Source organism: Amaranthus tricolor, chromosome 13, assembly GCF_026212465.1.
Source record: "Amaranthus tricolor cultivar Red isolate AtriRed21 chromosome 13, ASM2621246v1, whole genome shotgun sequence".
In the NCBI taxonomy this organism is placed as follows: Eukaryota; Viridiplantae; Streptophyta; class Magnoliopsida; order Caryophyllales; family Amaranthaceae; genus Amaranthus; species Amaranthus tricolor.
Genome location: NC_080059.1, coordinates 7,422,087 through 7,449,961, shown reverse-complemented (window position 1 = coordinate 7,449,961; position 27,875 = coordinate 7,422,087). Strand labels below are relative to the sequence as shown.

At 32.6% G+C, this 27,875-nt stretch overlaps 2 protein-coding genes across 2 annotated transcripts; both read left to right on the top strand.

The window, feature by feature from the left end:
- The first annotated feature begins 8,134 nt into the window (after positions 1 to 8,134).
- LOC130798652 (uncharacterized) lies at positions 8,135 to 8,817 on the top strand. Its single transcript, XM_057661728.1, has one exon. It carries the CDS (start codon positions 8,287 to 8,289, stop codon positions 8,560 to 8,562), a length of 276 nt encoding a protein of 91 aa, XP_057517711.1. The 5' UTR covers positions 8,135 to 8,286; the 3' UTR covers positions 8,563 to 8,817.
- A 7,609-nt stretch (positions 8,818 to 16,426) lies between these two features.
- LOC130798651 (aminoaldehyde dehydrogenase BADH) lies at positions 16,427 to 22,777 on the top strand. The gene is made up of 15 exons (XM_057661726.1): positions 16,427 to 16,668; positions 17,401 to 17,543; positions 18,160 to 18,240; positions 18,330 to 18,478; positions 19,019 to 19,111; positions 19,207 to 19,330; positions 19,409 to 19,474; positions 19,564 to 19,630; positions 19,757 to 19,833; positions 19,950 to 20,063; positions 20,144 to 20,221; positions 21,226 to 21,377; positions 21,489 to 21,549; positions 21,652 to 21,758; positions 22,459 to 22,777. Exons 1-15 carry the CDS (start codon positions 16,560 to 16,562, stop codon positions 22,541 to 22,543), a joined length of 1,506 nt encoding a protein of 501 aa, XP_057517709.1. The 5' UTR covers positions 16,427 to 16,559; the 3' UTR covers positions 22,544 to 22,777.
- Positions 22,778 to 27,875: the final 5,098 nt, after the last annotated feature.

Here is a 27,875-nt window from a genome sequence, read left to right as displayed (position 1 = left end):
TGCACTTAAAATAGAAAATATTTAAACATAAATAGGTTCTACATGTATACATAATAGGAGTATTATACTTCATACTCTACAATAGACAAGGCCAAAAGTAGCAGCCTTTGTCTCTTATTATTGTGGTTGCTTGGTTAGTACCAAATCAATTCCATTTGTAAAACTTTACCTATTTTAATTTAGTTGCAAATCATTTGTCTTGTATTTGGTTAAATGGGATATTATTCCATGCAATAAACATCTATTAACATTAATTAACGGCTACAATAATGACAAGATCGAATCTTATTTCGTTGAAGAGCAAGTATAATGATAACATAAACGTAGGATTAGTAAAATAAATTTATAAACAAAATAAAATATTTATATATTTATATCTATTATCAATTATAAATATCTCTTAATCTTAATGACAAGATCGAATCTTATTTCATTGAAGAGCAAGTATAATGATAACATAAACGTAGGATTAGTAAAATAAATTTATAAACAAATATTCTATTATCAATTATAAATATCTTTTAATCTTCTCATTTGTATATTATATTCGCCTGTTTTCCACATATTAAATTCCAATAACTTTAAAATTTTCATAATAAGCATGAATTGAGATAATGATGCCCAAATCCAACTAAAACAATTGGTGATGGGTTAAATAAGATAGGAAGATTTTTTTTTTTTTAATGTACAGTTCTAGAATAGAACAACATCATCATGATGTATATTCAGTGTATTCCGCACATAAAAAAACTATGAGCAGGTTTCGGGAAGGGAAGAACGGTGGCAATTTATACTCATAAAGAAAAGCACGGCTAAAGAGTCCTTCAACTTTAAGGAAAATAAAGAGAAATTCCTACAGCTAAAAGAATAATATTTATTAAATTTATTTTTAAAAAAAATGAGAAAAAAGTTTTTTTTGGCAAGAATGTGATGCGACAATATGGGGAAAATCATGCATGATGAACCCAATATAGAAATATAGAATCGACCCATGTGCATGTAGAACTATATAGAGACCTAATATTAATATTTTTCCATGTTATTGTCATACCAAATACCAATTAGGGAATTAGCATACATACTTTTTCTTGTAGGATTCACAAAATTAGTGTTTTTTGCTAATTTTGCACTAACCGTATAAAATAATGTCATTTTAACCTCACTTGACTTAGTTTCAGTTAGTGTTGGGCGTTGGAGTTTGATGAATTTGAACCGTTCAGGTGTTGTTTTTATGTATCCTTTGTTGGTCAGAGTGACATCTGGGCCATTTAAAATAGCATAACAATTAAGTGCTACACCTGAAAATGTAGTTTCTACTTATAGAATTGTGAATAATAATGCATTTCATCGAATCCTTTTTAATTCGTTGTCATGCTCTTGTGGTAACCACTACTGTTGTTGCATGTTCGTTTTCTCTGATTCTAACGGTGATTATTCTAAAGTTATAAATGATTACTTAAAGACTATATATAAGTTATCATTTCAAGACGTTAATTGTATATAATTGAGTGAGCCCAATAAAAATCGTTTCACTATGAGACCGTTTCATTTAAAAATTTGTGTAATACATTGGCTAATCTGATAGAGTACCTTATCAGGTCTAGGAACACAAGTGTGGTTACTTAATTGATAGAGTGTTTACCCAACTTTAGAGCTTTAACGATTTTCTAAGTTTCGAGATCACTGTGTTTTGATATGATATGAGAAGCGTACATAACTGTTTTTAATATCATTAGCCTTTTTTTTCAAGTGGAATATTCGACACCAAATGTAAAAAATCTTATTTATATCTACACTATTAGCTCAACACACATTCATATGCGACATTATTAATTTGATTCAGATGATAAATTGAAATTTAAAAAATATATTTGCCTAGTTAAACATAGCTAGGCTAACTTTTAGAAGAGTGCTTTGGATCCTATAGGTTACAAGTAACAAGTTGAGACACATAATTAATAAATCCTAGGAGACACTAACCTAATAGTTTATACTTTCAAATATATATAATGTCGACCTTGAATAATTAAGAATAGAGCCGTACATATATAAGGTTGATTGGCAATTAACTTTTTTTTAATTAATTTTTTAATTTGAAAAGTATTTTTTTGATTTTTGATTTTTAATTAGTCAAATAGTTGTAAAAGGTATTTTTATAAATGACTTTTATGCTAGCTAAAAAGCTAACTTGCCAAAATTTTTGTCATTGACTTTTAGCCTTAAGTCTACTTTTTCTCTAATAAATAGCTAACAGTCAACAAATAATATTATAAATATCTTCTTAATAACTAGCATAAACAACTAGCTTATCAACCAATATATTCTTCTGGTCAAACCAACCTACATTTCCAACCACTAGCTTCAGCTAACTATTTGTCAAACAAGCCCATTGAAATCCTATATTTGTATAATGGGTCGGATAAGAGTCGGACCACTAAAAAAAAGGGCTCAAATGAGTTAGATCCTCTCGACCCGTTTTGGCCAAATTTTAGAAAAAGTTGAGCGAAAAAATAAAAAAAATTAAGCAAATAAGCGAAATTCTAAACTTTTCCCAAAAGTAAGCGTCCAAGCCCCAAAGCTGTGCTTTGGAGCTGTTCGCAGTTACTAACTGCGAACAGGTCAAAAAAAGACAAAATAGCTGTTCGCAGTTACTAACTGCGAACAGAAAAAAAAAATTCGCAGTTAGTAACTGCGAACAGCTATTTTGTTTTTTTGCTGTTCGCAGTCTAACTGCGAACAGCTATTTTGTGTTTTTTGAACTGTTCGTAGTTACTAACTGCGAACAGCTCTTTTGTCTTTTATAGCTGTTCGCAGTTAGTAACTGCGAACAGCTCCAAAGCAGAGCTTTGGGATTTGGACGCTTACTTTTGGAAAAAGTTTAGAATTTCGCTTATTTGCTTAATTTTTTTTATTTTTTCGCTCAACTTTTTATAAAATTCGTTTTGGCCTGGCTCGGTCCGACACATTATATTTTTTTGTTCTTTAAATTTTCTATGCCTAATATCCTTCGGGAAGCGATGCATCTTAACTTAAATTTTAAAAGCCATATCACTTTTATTTTAGTTATACTGATTATCTAAATCTACACTGTGCCCTAATGCTGCAACATGCAAATGTGCATCAGCTTATTGATTGACATATATTGTTGGGATGATTTAACATGCTGCAACCGTTGCTCCCATTGCCATATAAGGTATTTATTCGGATCATCGGGCTAATTTTGGGTTAATTGTTTCGGGTCGGTTTGAAATCGTATTTTGTATTCATATTGTTTTTTGCGTGATTGTAAATCGTTTTTAAAATTGGGTCAATTCAGATTCGGTTACAAGGTTGGATAAATTTCAGGTCATCGCGTTTGCTTTAAACATCTCTATTGTCATATGATTTTAGGATAATATCTCCTTAGCTTATTACCTCATTATTATAGACTATTCTCCATTTGCTTATATTATTTCCTCTTCTCATTTTACCCATTTTAATTTTAAAATATAATATCATTTTATTTTATTTTTAAATGACATCACCACTTTAACAATTTAACTTAGTATGTATATTCAACACTTTAATCTCTCTGCTATTTGTAAATAGAGCAAGATGACTGAAACAGATAGGGTATACTATTAGACTATTAGTATTAATTAGTGAAGGGTAAATTAAATTATTACACAAATTCTTATATGAGACGGTCTCACCAAAAGAGTAATTTATACTTGAGTTAAATAGTCTATTTTAAAAACTTTTAGCATAATAAGCCTTTTATATGGACTCAGTCTTATAGAATACGAGAGGGGCTGAAATTATTATGGTCTTATTTTGAAGCATTGAAAGCTTGAAATGAGTCCCTTGTTGCCATGTTGCACCATTTTGTGTCCACTCAAGACACTGTGAAAAATGGGTATTGAAGTGGAGTGTCGTCTCTGAAGAAACATTTTTATTTGAGTCAGCTTACCATTGTCGCCGCCTAAATCCACATGACATACAATGGAAGCTTTAACTTTCCTCCTATCTATGATCAACCCTTAATAGCCTCCACTATTTGTACTCCAACAATTACTCCTTTAATCCTTCTAAATTGTTATATTTTCTATTTACGAACAGCCCACTAATTTTGTAGCTACATTTACATTTATGGACATGGACCCACTTTTTATTTCCCAATCTTATATACAAACTCAGTCTCTAGTTCTCTTCATCTTATCATATACTCCCTCTTATTCATCCAATATGTCTTATTTGATTTTTTACAATTTTTTAGGTGGTCAAATGAGATCACATATGAAAAAAAAATTTTATTTTAAATTTAATAGGGATAAAGTGGGGTTAATAGGTCTAAAGGTATGAAAAATTTAAGTTTAGTAAGGGCAAATTAATAAAGTTAACATACTCAAAAAAAACATTTAAAATGACTTGACCAAATAAGGAAATAAGACACTTAGCAGAATAAGATGGAGTTTTTTTTTCGATAGAGTATATATAACATACATATTCTAGGATTTCAGCTATCAAATTTAACTATTAATTGAAATGATTTATTGGCGTTATTATATATATAAGACGAACAAAGTGGTTACAGGTTTATATTAACCTAATTTATCCATCATTTCAAGTGAGATATTTAAATTGTATCTATACTTCTAGCTAAAGATTCTCATGTGAAAGGTGCGATAAAGTATATATAATGTATATTAATTAAGAATTTAAAGATCAGCTTAAAACTTTAGTTGATATATTATTTGAAAACTTTAGTTGATATATTATTTGATATTTTATCCACTTATTTATTTGCCTAATTATACAGCGAACTATTAATTAAATTATTTTAAAACCTATATATTAAAATTACAATATTAAATCTGTTAGACAAAACGCCATATTATTTTGTTGGATAAATGAATAAGGGAATAAGTGAAAGGGGAATGCTTCATGCCCTTTTCCCTGCTGGCGACTTATTTTGGCCCTTTTAAACACTTATAAATTGCCAACTTGAAGCTAATTTGTCGCCATGGACTGTATGATTTTGCTAACTAATTTGTGCATGTTACTATCTAAAGTTGGCTCACATGTAAGGAAGTATTGAAATACTTCACTTGTGATATAGGATTTCGCATCGATAAAATAGTGGGTTGTTGACTTGTATTTATATTGGGTGAGCTAATCGTCCTACTATCATATGGTTTTGGGAAGTCACCAAGTGCATGTGCAAGTCAAAGCTCTTGACCCGTGGGTTTGTGCGCCCGAACCCATAGGTATATATCCATGTCCACACGAGTAGGCCACGGTGAAATTATGTGTCGAATTGTCACGAACTAGTAATTAAGTCTAACATAAAGTTTTCTGTTAAATAAACTTTATAGGGAAACAATAGAATCCAATACTTAAGATGAGGGTGGCTCAAAATAGCATATGATAGTTGTTTGATGCATGGGTCAGAATCCATTGAAATTCTTTATAGAGGATCAAATTTCTTTGCCATACAATGAAGCTGTAGGAGAGAGTAATTGAGAGAAGGCTAAGACGAGAAACAATAATGAAAGAGAATCAGTTTGGGTTTTTACTAGGACGATCTATTACTAAAAGTCTCGTTACGAGAAGATTGATGGAAAAGTACAATATAGGAAAAGAAATAAGGATTTATATATGATGTCAATTGATTTGAAGAAGACATGCATATATGGAATAGCCTCGATAATAAAGAAATATTCTTGAAGTATACCAAGTTAATACAAGATATGTATGATTGAGCCACGACTAGCATTTAATCAACTATAGGGACAATAAACCGTTTTCCTGTAGAAGTGAGTTTACACTAGGAATTGGCCAGAAGTCCTTTCTTATCTGATATGTATAATACTTGATGAGTTATATACGTATAATCATGAAAGTATTCCTTAGTTTATACTATTCGTTGACGATATTTTGCTCGTCGAGACTAGTGAAGAAGTCAATACAAGGGCAGAGCGAAGTCAATACAAATAAGTCGCTTTAAAATGGAATACTTACGGTGCAATTTTAGTGGGGGGAGCAAGCGGGAGAACCTTAAGCGATCGTTGGCAAAGATGCATGTGTTGCGAAAATAGTCAAATCTGAATACCTAGGATCAGAAATTCAAAGTAACGTGGCGATCGAGGAAGATATAATGCATTAAAAATTTATGGTTGACTAATTAAAATGAGAGTCGTCACTAGAGTGTTAACGTAATAGGAGTTTTCTGTCTAGGATCAGAAAATACAGGAAGGCTTCAAAGGGCCACGTATTTTTGAATACAACTCTTTGGACTGTGTGCTTCTAGTCCAGCCCAATACAATTGTGAATGGATAATCAGGGTTGACTTTTTTTACTATTGTTTTGTTAGTTATTGACCGTTTAATTGTTGGCCAATAAACGAAAAGCAATAAAAACTTATCCTAATTAATTTTTAGAAATAGTTTCGTGTTAGTGGTTACTAGAAAGTCAAATACTAATACAGAATAGGATCCAAAATTTTTTGGATTATTTATTTTATAAATTTAACTCTATTAAATTATTTATATTTTTACTTCAACATTTTGATGCTACTTATAATTTTAAATTTTAAATTCGTTATTAATTGAGTATTTAATTTAAAAATTACTAATTTGAATAAAAAAAACGGGGTTAAGTATTTGAATAAACGAATTTAGAGGAAGCGTGAGCGGCGACCTTCTAGATTTGTTTAGTGAAGAGAAAATTGTGGTTGACTAATAAGTTGCCGTTTGTGGACCGAAGCTTTAAGCTTCCAACTGCCCGCCAAGGCACCAACTTTCTATGTTTCTTCTAAGTTATCCTTTACTCAAGTTCAAAATTATGTAAAGCTTTATTTGATCATTTTCAATATTTATTTTATAACATGTAGCTAATTTTGATACAAACCTTACTATTATAATTTACTTCATATGTTATGGCTTGCGTGACCACTTGGGTGTTCAATAGATCGGATACAAGTCGAGTCAGATTTAATTATATATGGGCGGTATCGGATAAGGATCTTAAAATTTAATATGAAAAATTCGGCCCGACTCATTTTTATTAATAGAAGTTATTATTATCCATAGTGATCAATATATAATAATTAAATGATCGTTTATTATAATTAAATTGTAGAAAGATTAATAATTCTCATTGCCATTGTCATTTAAAATAATTGTATTAGAGCTTGTTTTTTCTATTTATAAAGATCCAGTTATTAAGCACTTTTATAACCCACTTCATTTAGATTTTAGTAGAACCCGTATTTGCCCCGACCCATTTTTAACTCGACCCACAAAAACCCTTATAAAACGGACTAAATAAGGACTCAAAATGAGAACCCGATCCGTTAAACACCCCTCGTGAGTAGTGACCACCAATTTGAAACTTTACTATACGTAAATGACCCTTATTTTAAAAATTGCATATAGTTAGTTAAGATAGCGAACAACTAAAAAAATACTCAAAGTAAAAGTAATAGTGTCATATTTAAAAATAGAAATTAAATCAATTTATCGGAATGATTTAAAATAAAAATAAGGCATATTTAGTAAAACGACCTAAAATAAAAAAATAGACATAATTTTACTTATAAAACTCGCTAAAATCTACAAAACAAAATCATTAAAAATATAAACCTATAAATACTTGCCACCTACATACGATTTATCAAATTGATAAATTATAGTTATTTACCTAGCAAACCTCATTAATTACTTTATTAAATAAAATAAACGAATTTGCAATAACCCACTAAAATATTCACATTCTTTTTTTTTTTTTTTGTACTTCTTAACTTGCCTGCAAACCTAATAACTTCCAAAAAAAACAATTGCATTTATAAAATAGAAAATAAAAAAGTTGATACAAACAGAAAGCAACTTCCAAAAACAATTACCTTTTTATCTCAAAAAAAAAAAAAAAAAAACAATTACCTTTATAAAATAGAAAATAGAAAAGTTGATATAAAACGAAAGCAGGTTCTAAGAAGGTCTGATGACTTAAAATGATTGACATTCACATTAGCTTCATGAATGACATCTCCAACGCGAAACATCCAAAATTCCTAAAACTCATCTAGAATATCAATAAAACAGCACACCCAAGCAATATAAAAAGAACACCGAACCAAGCAAGGAATTCAACACGCTACAAATATTCCACATTTTCCCACCATATATACAACTCATAATATAATATAATATGTTCTACATACTTTGTATAAATACCATTATATTGTATTCAAAGCTCAAAATCATCACAAAAAATCATCTCTAAAAATCTACAAGCTATAAAATTAAAATGGCAGGAAATAACAGTAGTTATGAGACTTCATGGGCAGATCAGTGGGACCCACAATCAGCTTATGGAAGCTATGACAATAACACTAAAACCAAGAAAAAGAGCAGCAATTACAGTAATAGCAATGGATCAGGAACTGCAAAGAAGAAGGTTGAAGAAGGACTTGCAAAGACTAAAGAAGTTGCTTCTACTGGTTTTAAGAAAGTTAAGCAGGGTACTTCCTTGGGGTTTAATTGGATCAAAGACAAGTATCATAAAACTACCCAAAAACATTAATTCATTCTTTTTTATATTTTCATCTTTTCTTATTAATCATCTCATCATCATATCATTTAATTGGTATATGGTTTATTAGTGTTTATGTGTATATGTAAATTTATCTTATTTTATTTTATTAGATTTCATTTTGTTCATCAACTTTTGTGTTCTTTAGTTTCTTTTATTTATATCCACCTTTTTAATTAATTTTTGGGATGTATAAACAAATTTTTTAGTAACATATATATTTCACCAAAATCATTTTGTTTTTTGTTTGCTTATTATTGTGCATGGTTGCTTGTTCACAAAATCATGTAATATAATTGTTGAAATAATTAAATTATATATACTCCGTATATAGATAAAATTTACCAATCCATAATATGAAAATATCTTAATAACTCAAAAGTTTACGCTCTTAGACTTATGTGCTAATAAATACTTCTATTTCATTAATTAGATTAAAATGATAGGAGCATATTTATTGTTGCTCTTATTATTTTCTTTCTTTTTTCTTACATTTCATTAAGAGTTCAATTAAACTTAGAACAAATAATGTTCATGAACTTTTGCCCCTTTGCTTTTTGCGATTGTATTACATACCACTGTAAGACGGATTTTAAGTATTAATAACGATAAATACTAATATTTCTTACGATGTATGATCTCCGTTTCATAATTTTAATTGTATTTGACCTTTTTTACACATTTTTAAAGTAACATTCAAGCCTTAGTATTTATAAATATATTATTAATATGATTCTAATTAATACATTTTAACTTTTATTATATCTATGAAAATATGTTTAGAATTTCTCTATTTATGTATGAAATATTTTCGTAAAAATAAATCTTTTATTTGTATTATTATATCGTCAATGCGCAAGATAACATTAAAGTGAATATTACATAAATTCAAATTTCAAAGTCAAAATTTGAAGATTCAATGTTAGAAGAGCCTTCATTTGAAATACTTTGTTTTATTTTGTATAAAATACAGTCTATTTAAAGGATCAACATTCAACACATATCCAAACAGCCGCCATCTTGGGTCAAATATGCGATTAATAGTGACTCTATAGGACCTAAATTAATCACGTTTAATAGTGAGACTAAATACAATATTAGCAAAATTCAAAATATGCCAAGGAAAATCACAAAATGGAAAACATTAGATGAGAGTTAAAATGTTTTAATGTTTATTGATCAAAAATTAGGAGCTGAAGATTCCTATTTTATACATATATATATATATATATATATATATATATATATATATATATATATATATATATATATATATCCTCTTGATATATATATATATATATATATATATATATATATATATATATATATATATATATATATATATATCCTCTTGCACAAAGGTTAAAAATGAGTAATTATTTAAATTATGTGAATGATATATAATAGATGAGAGTTAAAATGTGTTGATGAGAAATTTTCATAAAAAAACAAATCATAACAAAATAAAAGAAAAAAACTATAAAAAAATGTGATAAAGTCATAAAGACAAAGAGAGTAATAATTAACCATTTAGTCTACATTAACGATTTTAAACTCTCCTATTTATAGCTAGCTATATATAACTGATATTATTATAATTGTTAGATATTGACTATCTAATTATTTGTATATACTACTCTCTATGTCCTAAGATTTTAGCTATATTTGTTTTTTCTTGTATGTTAATATAAAGTTTTAATCCTTAATATCTCTAATTATGCATGATTAAAATATAGAAAGTTGATATTAATTAAGTACATATAATGATAAACTAAACAAGATCTCTATATTTTATTGTATAGATTAAGAATTAACTGCTCCTTCCTATTCGCTAGTATTGTCCCATTTGATTTATTGATGCTATAATAATCACTCTTAATTTATATTTTATTCTTAATCTATAAGTTAAAATATAGTTAACTAGGATCTATTTGATTTGTTTCAATGTAAATTTTATTAACATCAACATTTAATAATTTTTTTATTAACATCAACATTTAATAATTTTTAATTAAACGCAATTTGAAAAGTTTATGATTGAATATGTCCATTCACAAATATAAAAAAAACTAATGAAACAATAGCAATGAACATGAAAGACTATAAATTAAGACAAATTAATGAACAATATCAAAATCACAAATAGAGCTGTAATTTTGGGAGAGAGTATAACATAATATTTTTATTGTCGATATTTTTTTCCAAATAATTTTTTTTGCACTTCACATCATTTTTATTTTGGGTTATTTAATCGCCATTTATCTTTAATTTCTATTCATATACATATTCTCTCATTTTCTCACACTTTTATACTTGTGCAATTCTAGTTTGTTGAGGGGGACAAAACGAATAGTGTTTGATTTAAAGAAAAATCAAAATATTAGACAATTAAAATTTAAAAATCTCACATTTAGATGTCTAATGCTCCCTCCTATTCTTTTTACTTGTCCCATTTGATTTTGGCACATTTGCAAATGTACGTTTTGAATCTTAAATATCTCTAATTGTGTTTGAGTAAAAATTATAAAAAGTTGATATTAATAAAATTTACAATAAAACGAATTAAACAAGATCTCACATGACTATGTTGTAAATTATAGATTAAGAACAAATCACATAATAAGAGTGATTGATGAATAGTGTTGAAAAACCAAATTGAACAAATAAAGCGAATAGCAGAGGGTAATAAAAATCTCATATTTCAATTAATATATAAAAAAACTCACCTTTATATCATTAATTTATCATTGAGTACTAATTACTTTACATGTTAATATCAGTTCTTGTGACCCCTTCAAATCGAACGTGGTGCAATAAAAAGAAGTTTAAATTAAACTATACGAAGTTAAAGCGATTAAAAAGGATATCTAAAGATGAAATGTTTACATAGTAAGTAAAATGGAAAACTTTTATCATCTGATAGGGTGAATGTTAAATTTTAATTTTTAATACTTCCTCCGTTCTAAATTGTTAAATTTTAATTTTTAATATAAACTTTATTCTGAATTGTTTATTTCTTTGGATAGGGACATAAGAATTAGAAAAAAGTTGTAACACCCCGGCCCAACGGTGACTACTTATGGAGACTGTAGACTGGCTCTACAGATCAATACAAGTTTTTCTTGCGCACTTTGGGCTCACTCGTGCACGTCCGGAAAAAACTTCTCAGGAGGTCACCCATCCTATGATTGCTCCCCACCAAACACGCTTAACTGTGAAGTTCTTAGCAAATGGGCTCCCATGAAAAGAAAATGCATCTTGTTGATATGAGTAGTCTATTAATCCCTTTTCAAGCTAAATCTGGGGTATTACAAAAATCATTTTTAATTTTTTTTGTCTATTTTACTCCTTTAAATAGTATTTAAAAAGTAATAATATGATAAATAAAAATAAAATATGGATAAAATAGTAAATTATTGAGTTTAAGTATTGTAAAATAACAAAAAAAATAATAATAAATGCTAAGTATTTTGAAATGGGAGAATGTACATTTTTTTCTCGTCTATTGGCTTTCTGTTGTGATTGACAATACAAGTGAATGCATTGTCATTCATGAATAGTGCTACATTTGTAACCTTTCACCCATCCTTTTCTATAAATAACTACATGGTATTGTAATGTAAATATACGAGAAGTAGTAGAAAGATAAAAACAGATATAAATTTATCTCTTATACTAATATTTCTCCTTATATTCTCCCTACCTCTTAACACGTTATCAGCACCAGCTCTACCCTTAATAATCAAGAAGATATGGATCAGTTTGAAAATGGAGTCAAATATCAATGCCTCCTAGATAGTGGAACAACTCACACTATCCTAAAGCACAAAGAATATTTTTCTGAGTTGAAGATGGTGAAAGCAGATGTCACCACAATCTCTGGAACTACTACACTAATAGAAGGATATGGAAAAGCTCAAATAATACTTCCTAATGGGACAAAGCTAGTAATTAATGATGCTTTATATTCGAGTAAATCTCGACGAAATCTCATAAGTTTCAAAGATGTACGCCAAAATGGTTATCATTTAGAAACAATGACCGAAAATCATACTGAATATTTATGCATCACATCTGAAAAATGCGGCAAGAAAAGCATTCATGAAAAATTACCAGCATACTCATCGGGATTATATCGCATTAATATAAAACCGGTTGAGATAAACATGGTATCTAACCAGAAGTTAGATAATAAAGAAATGATAAATTTATGGCATGACCGATTGGGTCATCCTGGTGTGGGAATGATGCGAAAAATTATTGAAAATTCAATTGGGCATCCAATGAAGAAAATAAGAATTCCCAACCAAATGAATTATCATGTTGTGCATGCTCACAAGGCAAATTGATAATTAGACCATCTTTAAATAAAGTTGCTACTGAAACTCCTAAATTTCTGGAAAGAATTCATGGAGATATATGTGGGCCAATTAATCCTGCTTCTGGACCATTTAGATATTTTATGGTGTTGATTGATGCCTCAACACGATGGTCACATGTAAGTCTCCTACAATCTAGAAATGTGGCATTTGCGAAATTACTTGCTCAAATCATTCGATTGAGAAAACAATTTTCAGATTATACGATTAAACGAATAAGGCTTGACAATGCCGGAGAATTTACATCTCAAACTTTTAATGATTATTGTACGTCAATTGGAATTGACGTAGAACATCCAGTAGCTCATGTTCATACTCAAAATGGTCTGGCTGAATCATTAATTAAAAGACTCCAATTAATAGCAAGACCATTATTAATGAGGTCAAAATTGCCATCATCTGCGTGGGGCCATGCAATAATACATGCATCGTCATTGATAAGATTAAGACCAAGCGCTTATCATAAATATTCACCACAACAATTAGTGCATGGTCAAGAACCAAATATATCACACCTGAAAATATTTGGATGTGCAGTATATGTCCCTATTGCACCACCCCAACGCACAAAAATGGGTCCGCAAAGAAGGATGGGAATTTATGTTGGATTTGAATGCCCATCAATTATCAAATATTTAGAACCAATGAGTGGTGATTTATTTAATGCTAGATTTGCGGATTGTCATTTTAATGAGACAATATTCCCATCCTTAGGGGGAGAGAAAGTGGACCCAAATAAGAAGGAAATAGATCTCACATGGAATGCAATGCATTTGAAAATATATGATCCAAAAACGAATGCTTCTGAACAAGAAGTTAGAAAAATTGTCCATAATCAATATATTGCAAACAGATTACCTGATGCATTTGTAGAAACAAAGCAAGTAACAAAATCATATATTCCTGCGGCAAATGTTCCGGCACGAATTGAAATTCCCATTGATAACAAAGCCACTGAAAATGAATCTATTGCACGCCGGAAGCGTGGAAGACCACTTGGTTCAAAGGATTTGAAACAAAGAAAATCCAAAAGGTTGAATGAAATGGCAAATGTTATAAATATTACTTCTTCAATGAATCATAAAGAAACAAGTTTTGGAGATGAGGATGAAAATCTCATAGAAGAAGAAAATAATAACATCAAAGATAACAATGAAATTTCGATTAATTACATTTCAGCTAAAAGGCAAATAAATCGAAAGAATGTTATTGTTAATGATGCACTTGCTCATTCAATCGCCACCGAAATAACACTTGATGAAAATGATATAGAACCAAGAATGATACAAGAATGTCGGCGTAGAAATGATTGGCCAAAATGGAAAGATGCTATTCAAGCAGAATTAAATGTCGGCGTAGAAATGATTGGCCAAAATGGAAAGATGCTATTCAAGCAGAATTAAAGTCACTTGAGAAACGAGAAGTTTTTGGACAAATTACCCAAACACCAAATGGTATAAAACCGGTTGGCTATAAATGGGTGTTTGTAAGAAAAAGAAATGAAAAGGATGAAGTGGTTAGATATAAGGCACGACTTGTAGCGCAAGGTTTTCCCCAAAGACCAGGGATTGATTATGAAGAAACATATTCTCCAGTAGTAGATGCGACTACACTAAGATTTTTGATAAGTCTAACTGTCTTAAACAGTTTGCAAATGCGACTTATGGATGTGTGACCGCATATTTATATGGTTCACTTGATACAGACATTTATATGAAAGTCCCTGAATGACTTAAGTTGCCAGAAAACCACCAGTCACGAGAAATGTTTTCCATAAAGCTGAAAAGGTCACTTTATGGACTAAAACAATCTGGAAGAATGTGGTATAACCGTCTTAGTGAATATCTCCTGAAAGAAGGATTCAAAAATGATCAAATCAGTCCTTGTGTATTTATTAAACGAACTCAATCAGGTTTTTCTATAATTGCAGTTTATGTTGATGATTTAAATATCATTGGAACTCCCAAAGAGCTTGAACAAACTGCAAAATATTTGATGAAAGAATTTGAAATGAAAGATCTTGGGAAAACAAAGTTTTGTCTTGGGTTACAAATGGAGCACTTAAGGGGTGGAATCTTTGTGCACCAATCCAACTATACAGAAAAGGTGCTAAAAAGATTTCATATGGACAAAGCTCATCCGCTGAGCTCCCCAATGATAGTGCGATCATTAAAACAAAAGGATGATCCATTTCGACCTTGTGAAGAAGACGAGGAGATTCTTGGCCCTGAAGTGCCATATTTAAGCGCAATTGGAGCTCTGATGTATCTAGCTAATAATACAAGACCTGATATTGCTTTCGCTGTTAATTTATTAGCTAGATATAGTAATTCACCAACAAATAGACATTGGAGCAGAATAAAACATTTGTTGCGCTACCTTCGAGGAACTAAAGATCTTGGACTATTTTATAGATCAAAGCAAGATGCTACACTTGTTGGATATGCAGATGCTGGATACTTATCAGATCCCCATAAGGCTAAATCACAAAATGGATATGTATTCACATATGGAGGTACCGCAATATCTTGGAGATCCACGAAACAAACACTGACAGCTACATCATCAAACCACGCAGAATTAATCACCCTTTATGAAACAAGTAGAGAATGCGTTTGGTTAAGGTCAGTAATTGGTCACATTCAAGAAGAATGTGGGATAAACTCGATAATAAATTCTCCAACTGTAATCTTTGAAGATAATACCGGGTGTATTGAACAAGTTAGTGGAGGCTTCATAAAAGGGGATAAAACCAAACACATAGCACCAAAACTTTTCTTTGCACATGACCTCCAGAAGTATAAAATAGTAAAGGTGAAACAAATTCAATCAAGTGAAAATCTTGCAGATCTATTCACAAAGTCCCTTCCATCAAAGAGATTCGAGCAACTTGTATATAAAATTGGAATGCGTCATCTACGAGATATCTGTTGAACTTAGGGGGAGAATCATTCTCACTGCACTCTTTTTCCCTTCGTTCAGGTTTTTATCCCATTGGGTTTTTCCTGACAAGGTTTTTAACGAGGCAGTATTAAATAAAATATTGTAATAATATTTTACTTTTTTTTACATAATTAGAATGCATTCACGGGGGCGTGTTGTGATTGACAATACAAGTGAATGCATTGTCATTCATGAATAGTGCTACATTTGTAACCTTTCACCCATCCTTTTCTATAAATACCTACATGGTATTGTAATGTAAATATACGAGAAGTAGTAGAAAGATAAAAACAGATATAAATTTATCTCTTATACTAATATTTCTCCTTATTATATTCTCCCTACCTCTTACTTTCATTTTAATTTCTTGTTGGTTCAGAGTTTCTTTTGGGGAAATTAGTGGAGGAGACATCGGAAACAAAAGAGAGAGAAATGTAATTTGGATCGTTCTTACCAAACGCAACATAAGAAAGCGACATCAATGGAAGTACTCCATTGTTATACCGCCACGGTTAGCCACGTAGTGTTATTCCTATTTCGTCATCTTTCAACTTCAATAATACAAACAACTCTCACTCACTTGTCACTCATTATCTCTCCTCCTTTTTTTTTTTTTTTTTCTATAATTAAGTTTCCTTCAACTGAATTTCTTGAATTGTTGCAGAAATGTCAATCCCAATCCCTTCTCGTCAGTTGTTTATTGATGGAGAATGGAGAGAACCCATCAAAAAGAACCGTATCCCTATTATCAACCCTTCTACTGAGGAAATCATCGGTTAGTTTAATTAATTTTTCTTTTTTTTTTTTTAGTTCAATTACATTTCTTATTCCAAAAAAAAAGAAAGTGTTTTCCCACTTTATGAACTGAATTTAAGTTTTGTTGTGGATATTGCCAAATGGGTTTATGGTTTTTGATTGAAAAGGCTTCATTGTATTATTAAATTCTGATGTTTTTTGATGGAATGATTGAAGTTGATGATCTGGGTGTTTATCAGAATGGTGTTTTTTTTGCTCAAAGTAAAGATTCAATAATGAAATTGTATTGATTTAGTGTGTGTTTTTCTCAATAGATGTGTTGTCTGTATAGATTAAGATCATTGTTTAGCCAACTTAAGATGCTTTTTGATTGTAAGATTATGTTGATGATCAGGGTTTTTACCAAATTGTGTTTTTTGCACGGAATAAAACAAGTTTATTGCTTCAGTGTGTGTTTTTCCAAATGGATGTGTTGGGACAATTGATCCTACTTCCACAAATTGAAGATTTGTGCATACTTTATAAGTTATTGGAGTCCTTTTCCATTTCCATATGGTTTTGGGATGGTTTATATCCTTAGGCTTATGAAGATTGTGCGTGCACCTCGTGTTTTCTGATATATTCACAATAAATCCAGCTTAATTTGACAAGATGTGTTAGATTTTTATTGAAAACTATCATTTTTTAACTAAACTAGTTTGGCTGAAGAAAAAATTTGATGATCTGGGTATTTATCAAATTGTGTTTATAGGTGATATTCCAAATGCCACTGCTGAGGATGTGGAGATTGCAGTTAGTGCAGCTAGAAGAGCACTGAAGAGGAATAAGGGCAGAGATTGGGCTGCTACATCTGGAGCTCACCGTGCTAAATACTTGCGCGCTATTGCTGCTAAAGTATGAAGTTTATTCCCTTAATTCATTGTTTGATTTTTGAGGATGTGTTGTTCGATGGATATAGGCATATAGGTGAACTGTTGAGTTACTCCTGTGAGAGACTGTTTTTTGGTGAAACGATCTCAAAATAAAGAGCCCATACGCTAGTAGTTGTATTAGTTGGACTATTCAGCACATGTGTGAAGTATGGTTCACAAATTCTTGTATGAAATGGTTTCAGGGTGATGCGCATTCAATATGTTTTTTGAATAACCAAGATAACACAAATTATTAGCATATAAACTCCTTGTTTTGAAATCGGCTCTTCGAGAGACAGTCTCTCACAAGAATAGCTCCTGAATTGTTTGAATTTAGAGATTTTGACTTAATGTGTATAGAAATTTTGATGTGGTTATTTGATTTGTAGAGAAGTCAGACAGATCCATATGTTTGGTTTCTTGAACTTAAAGACGAACCACAGTGTGACTTCTTGTCATCGTTTTTGGGTAAAATGATCTTGCTAGAAACTGAAATGTGATATTAACTGAAATGAATTCATGAGAGAAGGGTCGGGTATGGTTATGAATTTATGATGCTTTATCTAAATGTATAGCTGATTCTTATTTTTGCATTGTAGATAACAGAAAGAAAGGATCATTTTGTTAAACTTGAAACCATTGATTCTGGGAAACCCATGGATGAAGCTGTGTTGGACATTGTAAGCTTGCAGTTTGAATCTTCTGTTATTTGTTTCTTTTATTCTGTATAGATTGCTTCTGAATTTCATTCTTTGATTTCATGTTTTAGGATGATGTTGCTTCGTGTTTTGAGTATTTTGCGGGTCAAGCAGAAGCTTTGGATGCTAAGCAAAAATATCCAGTCGCCCTTCCTATGGACAGATTCAAATGTCATGTTCTTAGGGAACCAATTGGTGTTGTTGGACTAATTACCCCATGGTTATTCCTTCTACCATAAGACTTTCCATTCCCCTCCCCTCAATAAATAAAACACGCAAGGAAATCCAAAAAGAAAGGAGATTTATTTTTTGGAATGAATAATGGAATATAGTAGTATTATGTTTCACAATAAATCTTTGTCTTGTTATAGAAAGGATGTTACTGTTAGGCCGTGACAATTCGTCACATAATCACACCATGGGCCCACTTGTGTGGACACGGGCCTGCAAACCTACGTGTAATGATAAGCTTGATGAGCTACTCCTCCGATTACCAGTTGGTTTTTGGGATGGAACCTCATCGGGTTTATGTGCAGCCAACTCTCCTCTTATGCGAGTCTTATTGTGTACAAGCCCGTTAACAAATTTATCAGTTTATGTAGCTTCAGTTTAGTCACTATTAGAATGTGGTTGGTTTAGAATCAATATGACGTAAAGTGGAGTCAATTTGTGAAGCATTTATCACGAGTTTCAGTAACATAGACCATGTGTAATGCTTCTTGTGACTGATTATCTTATTTCAATTATTTCTATTTTGAAGGAATTACCCACTTTTAATGGCTACATGGAAAATTGCTCCAGCTCTTGCTGCTGGGTGTACCGCTGTACTTAAGCCATCAGAATTGGCATCTGTGTATGTCTCCCACCGTGGCTTCTTTAATCCTTAACTGCTTCTGTGTTACTGTCCACACTTGTATCACCTAAAAACCCTGTTTTGTTTGGTTTCAGGACCTGCCTAGAATTCGGTGAAGTTTGCAACGAAGTCGGTCTTCCTCCAGGTGTGTTGAATATTTTGACAGGATTGGGTCCAGATGTGGGTGCGCCATTAGTATCTCATCCCGATGTTGACAAGGTTTTATCTCGCTGCTTGAATTCTATATTTTCCGTGATGCATATTGTTCTGTACGTGACCGTCTGTCTAATTACGCAGATTGCATTTACTGGAAGTAGTGCCACTGGAAGCAAAATTATGGCTTCTGCTGCCCAATTGGTCCGGGTGAGTCACAATGCAAATTTACTTCCGAGAAAATCCATCACTCTTATTTGGTTTGGGTGACATCATTTGGGAAATTATCTTGATTGCAGCCGGTTACGCTGGAACTTGGAGGCAAAAGTCCTATTATTGTGTTCGACGATGTTAATCTTGACACGGGTTAGTTGATCTCGGATCATACATGGGTTCGGTTCTTATTTCTGCTATCTTGTTAAACAAAATTTCAGCTGCATTCCTTTCGATTTCGTTACATCTTGTGACATGTTGAAATCTGTTGTTGTGCAGCTGCTGAATGGACCATCTTTGGCTGTTTTTGGACAAATGGTCAAATATGCAGTGCAACCTCTCGACTTCTTGTGCACGTGAGAATCCATTTTCCAGAAAATCCCACGACAATTTCAATGACTAAATTTTTTTTGGGAGTAATATATGCTATTTTTTATTTTCTAAATGTTTCTTCTCAAAAATTATTTATCAGGAAAGTATTGCAGCTGAATTTATTGACAAGCTTGTCAAATGGAGCGAAAAAATAAAAATTTCTGATCCATTTGAAGAAGGATGTCGGCTTGGTCCTGTTATTAGTAAGGGACAGGTATATTGAAATCTTTTTTAATTTTAACCTTTTACCGTTAGGAGCAGCAGACCAATCTAATATTTAGTCCTTTGCTTCAGTACGATAAAATTATGAAGTACATATCAAATGCAAAGAGTGAAGGGGCAACTATTTTGTATGGAGGTTCCCGTCCTGAGGTAAAGCAGTGCTCTTTTTTTTCATCTTTATTTATACAGTATACTGGTTGTATTAAATTAATAGAGTCTTATGTCAATTTAAAATTTTATGGTAAACCACTTATGGCGACTTTTTTTTGGGTGTTTGGAAAACCGCTGATAGTTGTTAGATAATTATAGTGGCTGATTTGACCAGCTGATTTGACCAGCTGATTTTATTAATTGGTTTGACTAGCTAATTATAAAACTGCTGTTATAAGCAACTTGTTCATAAATAGCTTATTCATAACAATAAGTTTTTTCAACCAGCTAATTTACCAAACATTAGCATTAGATGGTTTAACCAGCCAACCATTTATTTGTATTAAAATAAGCTAAAATTCTCAAATAAACTATTTTGCTTAACACCCCTTTAGCTTATGCGGTGTCACTGGACATGTTTACCCAATTGATGTGCTAATTTGTGTTTAACGAGAACATATTCAAGTATGTTGGCCTAGTCTTCCAAATGCTATTCGTACTGGCATGCTCATTTTTGATATTGAGTTTTAAATTGTAAAATAACTACTACTCCGTCGTCTCAGTGAATTTGCATCATTGTGCAAATGAGACGTTCTTAAGAGAACGATGAGAATTTGATATAAAATGAAGAGACAGATTGAATTGGGTGGATGAATAATGATAATAAAAGAGAGTTGAAATGTATAGATGAGATGAAAAGAAAGTTGTAGGGTCTATTTTCAAATAAGAAAATAACGCAAAATGAGTGGGACAGTCCAAAATATAAAATGCGGTGAATTGAGAGGGATAAAGGGAGTATTTGATATTTGATAAGTATAAAAAGCTGCTAACTTATCACATTGACATGCCTATTTTTGGAGAATATGTTAATGCTATGTTATTGTCAAACTTTCGCATCCAATTTACAAACGAAAAACTGCTAGTGTTACCAGCTATGTGCCTTGAGACAAATGCTAACTGCTGATACGAAATGAGGCCTAATTCTTTTCATTCGACTATCGTAGCATTTGAAGAAAGGTTATTACATTCAGCCAACCATTATAACTGATATCTCCACATCCATGCAAATTTGGAGGGAGGAAGTTTTTGGTCCGGTCTTGTGTGTTAAAACATTTAGTTCCGAAGATGAAGCCATAGATTTGGCCAATGATACAGAGTAAGTTTGTCGATAATAAATCCCGTTTCCTTGAAGAAACTTTAATATGGTGAAAAGACTCTTTCTTGTGTTCAATTCTTTCTTATGTTGATAGTTTTCTGCAATTCCCAGGTATGGTTTAGCTGCTGCTGTGTTTTCTAAAGATCTTGAAAGATGTGATAGAATATCGAAGGTGAGAACATTACACGAGTCAAATAAACCAACTTGTATTCCGGGTACAAGTCAAATGATTTTGCTCTGCGAATTTTATGAATCCCGTCTTTCTTTGATGCAGGCTCTAGAAGTTGGAGCTGTTTGGGTTAATTGCTCACAGCCTTGCTTTACCCAAGCTCCATGGGGAGGCACCAAACGTAGTGGTTTTGGACGTGAACTTGGGGAATGGTGAGTCCATATTGATATTGTTGATTTTTTCCCGTCTACAATAACCACTATATCAGCCCCTTGCATCTTAACACTCTCAATCGGGAATCTAAGCAGGATTCGTTCATGTTAGAAAAATTAGGAATTCCTGAAGTCTAAATATAGAGTCAGAGTCATCAAATCAGTATTCCGCACAAGTAGGGTCAGGAGGGGGGGGGGGGGGGTTGTGGAGCGGATACATCAAACCCGTGGCCCCTCCAAGGAGAGGACAAGGAGAAATGTGTGCACTTAGTTTATCCCCCATAAAGATAGGTTCCTGCAATAGCCGCAGTATGAATATAGATACATCTTATTTTGGGATATTCAAAGTTCCATCCGAGCTCAAATTTGGCGTTATGATTAAGTGATTGAGAGATAATAGAAATGAGCCAACTAGCATTAGAGAGAAAGATGAACCCTTCCCTTAAAAGAACACGTGAAGAGCTAAGAAAGTGTATCAACGCTAATGCTCTCAGTTAAGGTGACTACTAGATATGTTATTGGTTCAGCTTGATTCACCATAAATTCATTTTAGTTGTTCCATCCGAGCTCAAATTGCTCGTGTGTAACTTTGTTGACATTCATGCATTTTGTATAAAATTCCATATGGAAAGTAGTTGTTTGCTTATATTCCCTTCAACTCTTCATCCTCTTTGATGTTAATAGTGGAATAATCCTGCAGGGGTATCGAGAATTACTTGAATATTAAGCAGGTGACTCGGGATATTTCTACTGATGAACCGTGGGGATGGTACAAGTCTCCTTGAAGCTTTCGATGAAATTCGTAAGACGCCATCATCATGAAGTGGACAATGTAGTTTACAGTTTGAATGTATTGTTAAACAAAGCATTGATGATGATGGATTCAATTTGATGTATGTGTTTCTTTATCACTCCATAGAATGGAGAAAAGTTTGAATCAGGAATAACATGCTTACATATTTTGAGTAAGCAGTTTTTATTTGCAACTTTAAATTCTGTGAAGAAATCGTTTAATTGTAGCAAGAGCACAAAAAATTGAGTTTCTTATCACCTTTTAGGGTAGAAGTGTTTACAGGCTTTTCTGGAAATTTTAACAAAAAAACTAAAAGAATATTTTAAATTTTTTTTGAAGTTGTTATTTTAAAGTTTGGAATGAAAATTTAAGTTCTAAAATGAGTGTTTTACAGCTTGGAGTTTGTAGATAAAAATATTTTTTATGGGGTGGGTTGATGGTTATACTGTGTAAACATTTTAAAGCTTGGAATGAACTTTTAGCCCTTAGAATGAACTTTTAGCCTTTAGAATGACGTACATTTTAAGTTTCAAAATTGACTACTTTAAAACTTGAAGTGTAAACTTTGAGCCTCAGCGTTAGAATTTAATCCTTAAAATAGACATTTTTATGAGATGGGCAAAAAATCAAATAGATGTTACGAACTCATTGAAAAATTTGTATTTCAGCTACTCTCGTGAAAAAACTCATATTTTTATTTTCTCTTTAATTTATATTAATTGGACTATTTAACCTATATATCTAATACGTTTCTCGGAGAAACCGTCTTTCATAACAATTTGTGTTTATATTTTCTTAATAGCTCTTCTTGCCCTTTACACTTTGATTATTTCTCGATTAAATTACGTTTCCGCTAGCGCTCTTACCCTAACAAGTGGTATCAGAGCCAAAGATTTATAATGTCGAGCGTTACAAAGTTCGATATCGAGAAATTTGATGGCAAGATAAGCTTTAGTATCTGGAAAATCCAGATACAAGCCGTTCTTGTTCAAAACGGATTAAAAAAGGCTCTTCATACGAAGTCTTCAACGATGATCGACGAGCAGTGGCAAGAGTTGGATGAAAAAGCCATGTCGGCTACCCAACTATGCTTAACTAAGGAGGTGTTACACGAGATGGTACACAAGACGACTACGGCTGCTTTATGGACAAAGCTCGAGTCTCTTTATATGACTAAAACTTTAGCCAATAAACTCCGTCTCAAAGAGAGGCTCTATACTATTTGTATGGCCGAAGGTACGTCCATCCAATCTCATCTAAATTGAAGATGAGGATAAGGCTGTATTATTAATCGTCTCCCTACCTCCCTCTTACAAACACTTCAAAGAAATTATGTTATATGGCTCTAGTGATTCTATTTCTTTTGAAGATGTAAAATCACATTTACTCTCAAAAGAAAAATTTGATCTTGAAGTGAATAATGATGATAAAGCTGAAGGACTAAATATAAGAGGGAGATTTCATGAAAAAGGAAATACACATAAAAAGAAATTTCGATCTAAATCTAGGGGACGTAAACCTAATGTCACCTGTCACTATTGTAAAAAGCCAAGGCACGATATTTCTGAATGCTTTAAATTAAAAAATAAGAAGGAAAAGAGGATAAGTCTAAACAACCTCATAAACCTGCTGAAGCTAGTTTCATTGAAACTGACTCAGAAGGTGACTCAGTGTTACTTGTAACTTCTGAAAAGAAGGACCTTAATGAATGGATTCTTGATTTTGGTTGCACCTATCATATGTGTCCTCATAGGGATTGGTTTACCACATATGAATTTTTTGATTGTGGTACTGTCTTAATGGGAAACGATGTTTCCTGTAAGGCTATTGGTATAGGTTCAATCAAAATCAAGACTCATGATGGCTTGTCAGGACTTTGACTAAGGTTCATCATATTCCTGACTCAAAACGCAATCTGATTTCACTGAGTACTCTTGAGTCTCTTGGATATAGATTTTCAGCTCAAGGTGGAGTTTTGAAGGTCACCAAAGGTGCCCTAGTTGTCATGAAGGCCACAAAAAGTGGTAGTTTATATGTCTTGCAGGGACATACAGTGACAGGTTCAACAACCATCTCATCCTCATTTATTGATTCTGGTCATACTCATTTATGGCATAAACGCCTCGGTCATATGAGCGAAAAAGGAATGGACATCCTGAGCAAACGTAGACTTCTCGGCTCACCTGGTATGGGTAAACTAGAATTCTGTGAGTATTATGTCTATGGGAAGCAAAAGAAAGTAAGTTTCTCTACTGCTACTCACAGAACAAAGGGTATTCTTGATTATGTCCACTCTGATTTATGGGACCTTCTAGGGTCGCCTCTTATTCTGGAAATGCTACTTTATGTCGATTATTGATGATTTCTCTCGTAAAGTCTGGACTTATTTCTTAAGACGTAAAAATGAGGCTTTTCCCACTTTTAAGAAGTGAAAAGCTCTCGTGGAGAACCAGACTGGGAGAAAAATCAAGAAGCTCAGGACTGATCGTGGCATGGAATTTTGTGATGGAGAATTTGAAGAATTCTGTGCAAAAGCTAGCATTGCAAGACACAAGACATTACCCCACAAGCCTCAACAAAATGGTGTAGCAGAACGTATAAACCGAACTCTTCTTGAAAGAGCTCGTTGTATGATCACTAATGCTGGACTATGGAGTCGTCGATATCTATGGACAGAAGTCGTATCTACAGCCGCATATATCGTCAACCGATCTCCACACTCTTCTATTGACTTCAAAATCCAAGAGGAAGTCTGGTCAGGAACAACCGTTGACTACTCCTTCCTTAAAGTATATGGTTGTATTGCCTATGCTCACATTAATGATGGTAAATTAGCTCCTAGAGCTGTTAAATGCATTTTTATTGGTTACTCCTCTGAATCTAAAGGATATAGATTATGGTGTCTCGAGTCTTAGAAAGTAATTCTTACTCGAGATGTTAATTTTAATGAAAATGCTACTATCAAATCCTCTGGTCTGGAGTCTTCTACATCTCCTAACACATAATCAAGATAGTGTTAGTGAGAAGGTGGAGTTAGAGACAAGAAGTCAGTCTCCCACGGTGGAAGATGATGCTTCATCAAGCCCTTGTTCCAGCCATGATGATCAAGATCACGATAATGATTCTCCAATTACTAATGGATCAAGCCAACCACAAATCTCTCATCAACCAACAGATTACAATCTGGTCAGGGATCGTTCAAAAAGGCCTATCATAAGGTCATCAAAATATTCTGCAGATAAATATGTGCTTGCTTATGCACTCTTAGTTGGCAAAGAAATTGCTGTTGGAGCTGATCCATCCTCCTATTCAGAAGCCATCTCTGGTCCTGATTCCTCTAAATGGCTAGTAGCAATGAATGAGGAGATTAATAGTCTTCACAAGAATGGCACATGTGACCTGGTGGAGCTACCTAAAGGCCGAAAAGCAATTGCTTGCAAATGGGTCTACAAGCAAAAGGAAGGCATCCCAGGAATTAAACTCGCACGATGGAAGACACGCCTCGTTGTCAAAGGATGCCATCAAAAAGAAGGTATTGACTTTAATGAAATTTTTTCTCCTGTTGTTCGCCATACTTCTATTCGAGTTCTTCTTGCAATGGTTGCTATGTTTGACATGGTGTTAGAGCAACTCGATGTCAAAACTGCTTTTCTTCATGGTGACCTTAAAGAAGAGATTTATATGAAGCAACCCGAAGAATTTGTTGTTCCTGGAAAGGAAAATCTTGTTTATCGCTTGAAGAAATCATTATATGGTCTTAAACAAGCTCCCAGGCAGTGGTATAAGCGCATTGATTCATTTATGATCAAACAAGGCTACACACGCAGCCAGTATGATCATTGTGTCTATTTTCGACAATATGGTGGCACTTATATTTATTTGTTGCTGTACGTGGACGATATGCTCATTGCATCTTGTGACAAGTCTCTAATCAAGAACTTAAAATCTCAACTTAGCAAGGAGTTTGAGATGAAAGATATTGGTGCAGCAAAGAAAATTCTTGGCATGGAGATACATCGGGATCGACAGGCCGGTAAGTTATTCCTATCTCAGAAAAATTTTATCAAAAAAATTCTGGATAGGTTTAATATGAGTAATTGTAAGCCTTTCTCTACCCCACTTACTGCACATTTTAAGTTGTCATCTGAATCTTGTCCACAAACGGAAGAAGAAAAGGAGAAAATGACCAGCATTCCTTATGCTAATGCAGTTGGTAGTCTCATGTATGCTATGGTCTGTACTAGACCTGACTTAGCATATGCAGTAAGCATGGTAAGCAGGTATATGCACAACCCTGGTAAAGAGCATTAGCATGCTGTTAAATGGATTTTTCGGTACCTAAAAGGTACTGTAGATATGGGTTTAGTATTGATAAGAACTTGACAGCTTCTACTAATGTTGTTGGGTTCGTTGACTCTGACTATGGAGACGATCTTGATCGTCGAAGGTCTCTCTCTAGTGATATCTTCACTCTTTGTTCAGGTGCAATTAGCTGGAAGGCTTAATTGCAATCGATAGCTGCTCTTTCTACTACTGAAGCAGAGTATGTTGCAGCAACTGAAGGTATAAAGGAGGCTACATGGTTGCGAGGTCTTGTTGTGGATCTTGGTATACCACAAGGTATCACTGTGGTATTCTCTGATAGTCAAAGTGCTATCTTTCTCACCAAGAATGATGCCTACCATTCCAAGACCAAGCATGTCTCAGTTAAATATCACTACGTTAGAGATATTATTGCTGAAGGTAAAATTGCAGTTAAGAAGGTTCATACTTCAGAAAATCCTGTTGATATGCTCACAAAGCCGCTTCCTAGAATCAAGTTCGATCACTGTTTGGATAGTAAGAGTTTGTTCCTACTAAAAGTTTTTTTAAAAGGGCTAACCATAAGTGACCTATGTAATTTGGTCCAAGGTGGAGATTGTTGGGTATGGCCCAAATTCATAGCCCACAAAACCTTCACTTTAAGAACATTCTAGAATGATTTGTTTAGCTCATAAAATTAGTAGCTAGATTATTCTAATAATAGATATTTGCATAGAAAATGCTATAACATTAGAAAGATTATAACAGAAAAAGATTTGTGTGGAAATTACTAGATTCATGCCACCTACTAACCTCAAGTATAAATAGGGGTGTTGACATCTTACTTCATCCAACCATCCACACAAAAATATCCTTTCTTGTATTATTATTCCACTTTACAAGTTATTATCTTATATCCTTGTATCAATCTCTTTCATTATAATATAGTGAAATTATTTTTCAAGTGCTCAGTTTGTGTCATTTTCTTAATAGCTCTTCTTGGCTTCTTGCCCTTTACACTT

Bases quoted from the DNA above. Each gene is read 5' to 3' on its own strand.
- LOC130798651 (XM_057661726.1), top strand. From the start codon at position 16,560: ATGTCAATCCCAATCCCTTCTCGTCAGTTGTTTATTGATGGAGAATGG. The intron at 19,331-19,408 runs GTTTTATCTCGC...CTAATTACGCAG, and splicing joins CTCATCCCGATGTTGACAAG to ATTGCATTTACTGGAAGTAG. The intron at 19,475-19,563 runs GTGAGTCACAAT...TCTTGATTGCAG, and splicing joins CTGCTGCCCAATTGGTCCGG to CCGGTTACGCTGGAACTTGG.
- LOC130798652 (XM_057661728.1), top strand. From the start codon at position 8,287: ATGGCAGGAAATAACAGTAGTTATGAGACTTCATGGGCAGATCAGTGG.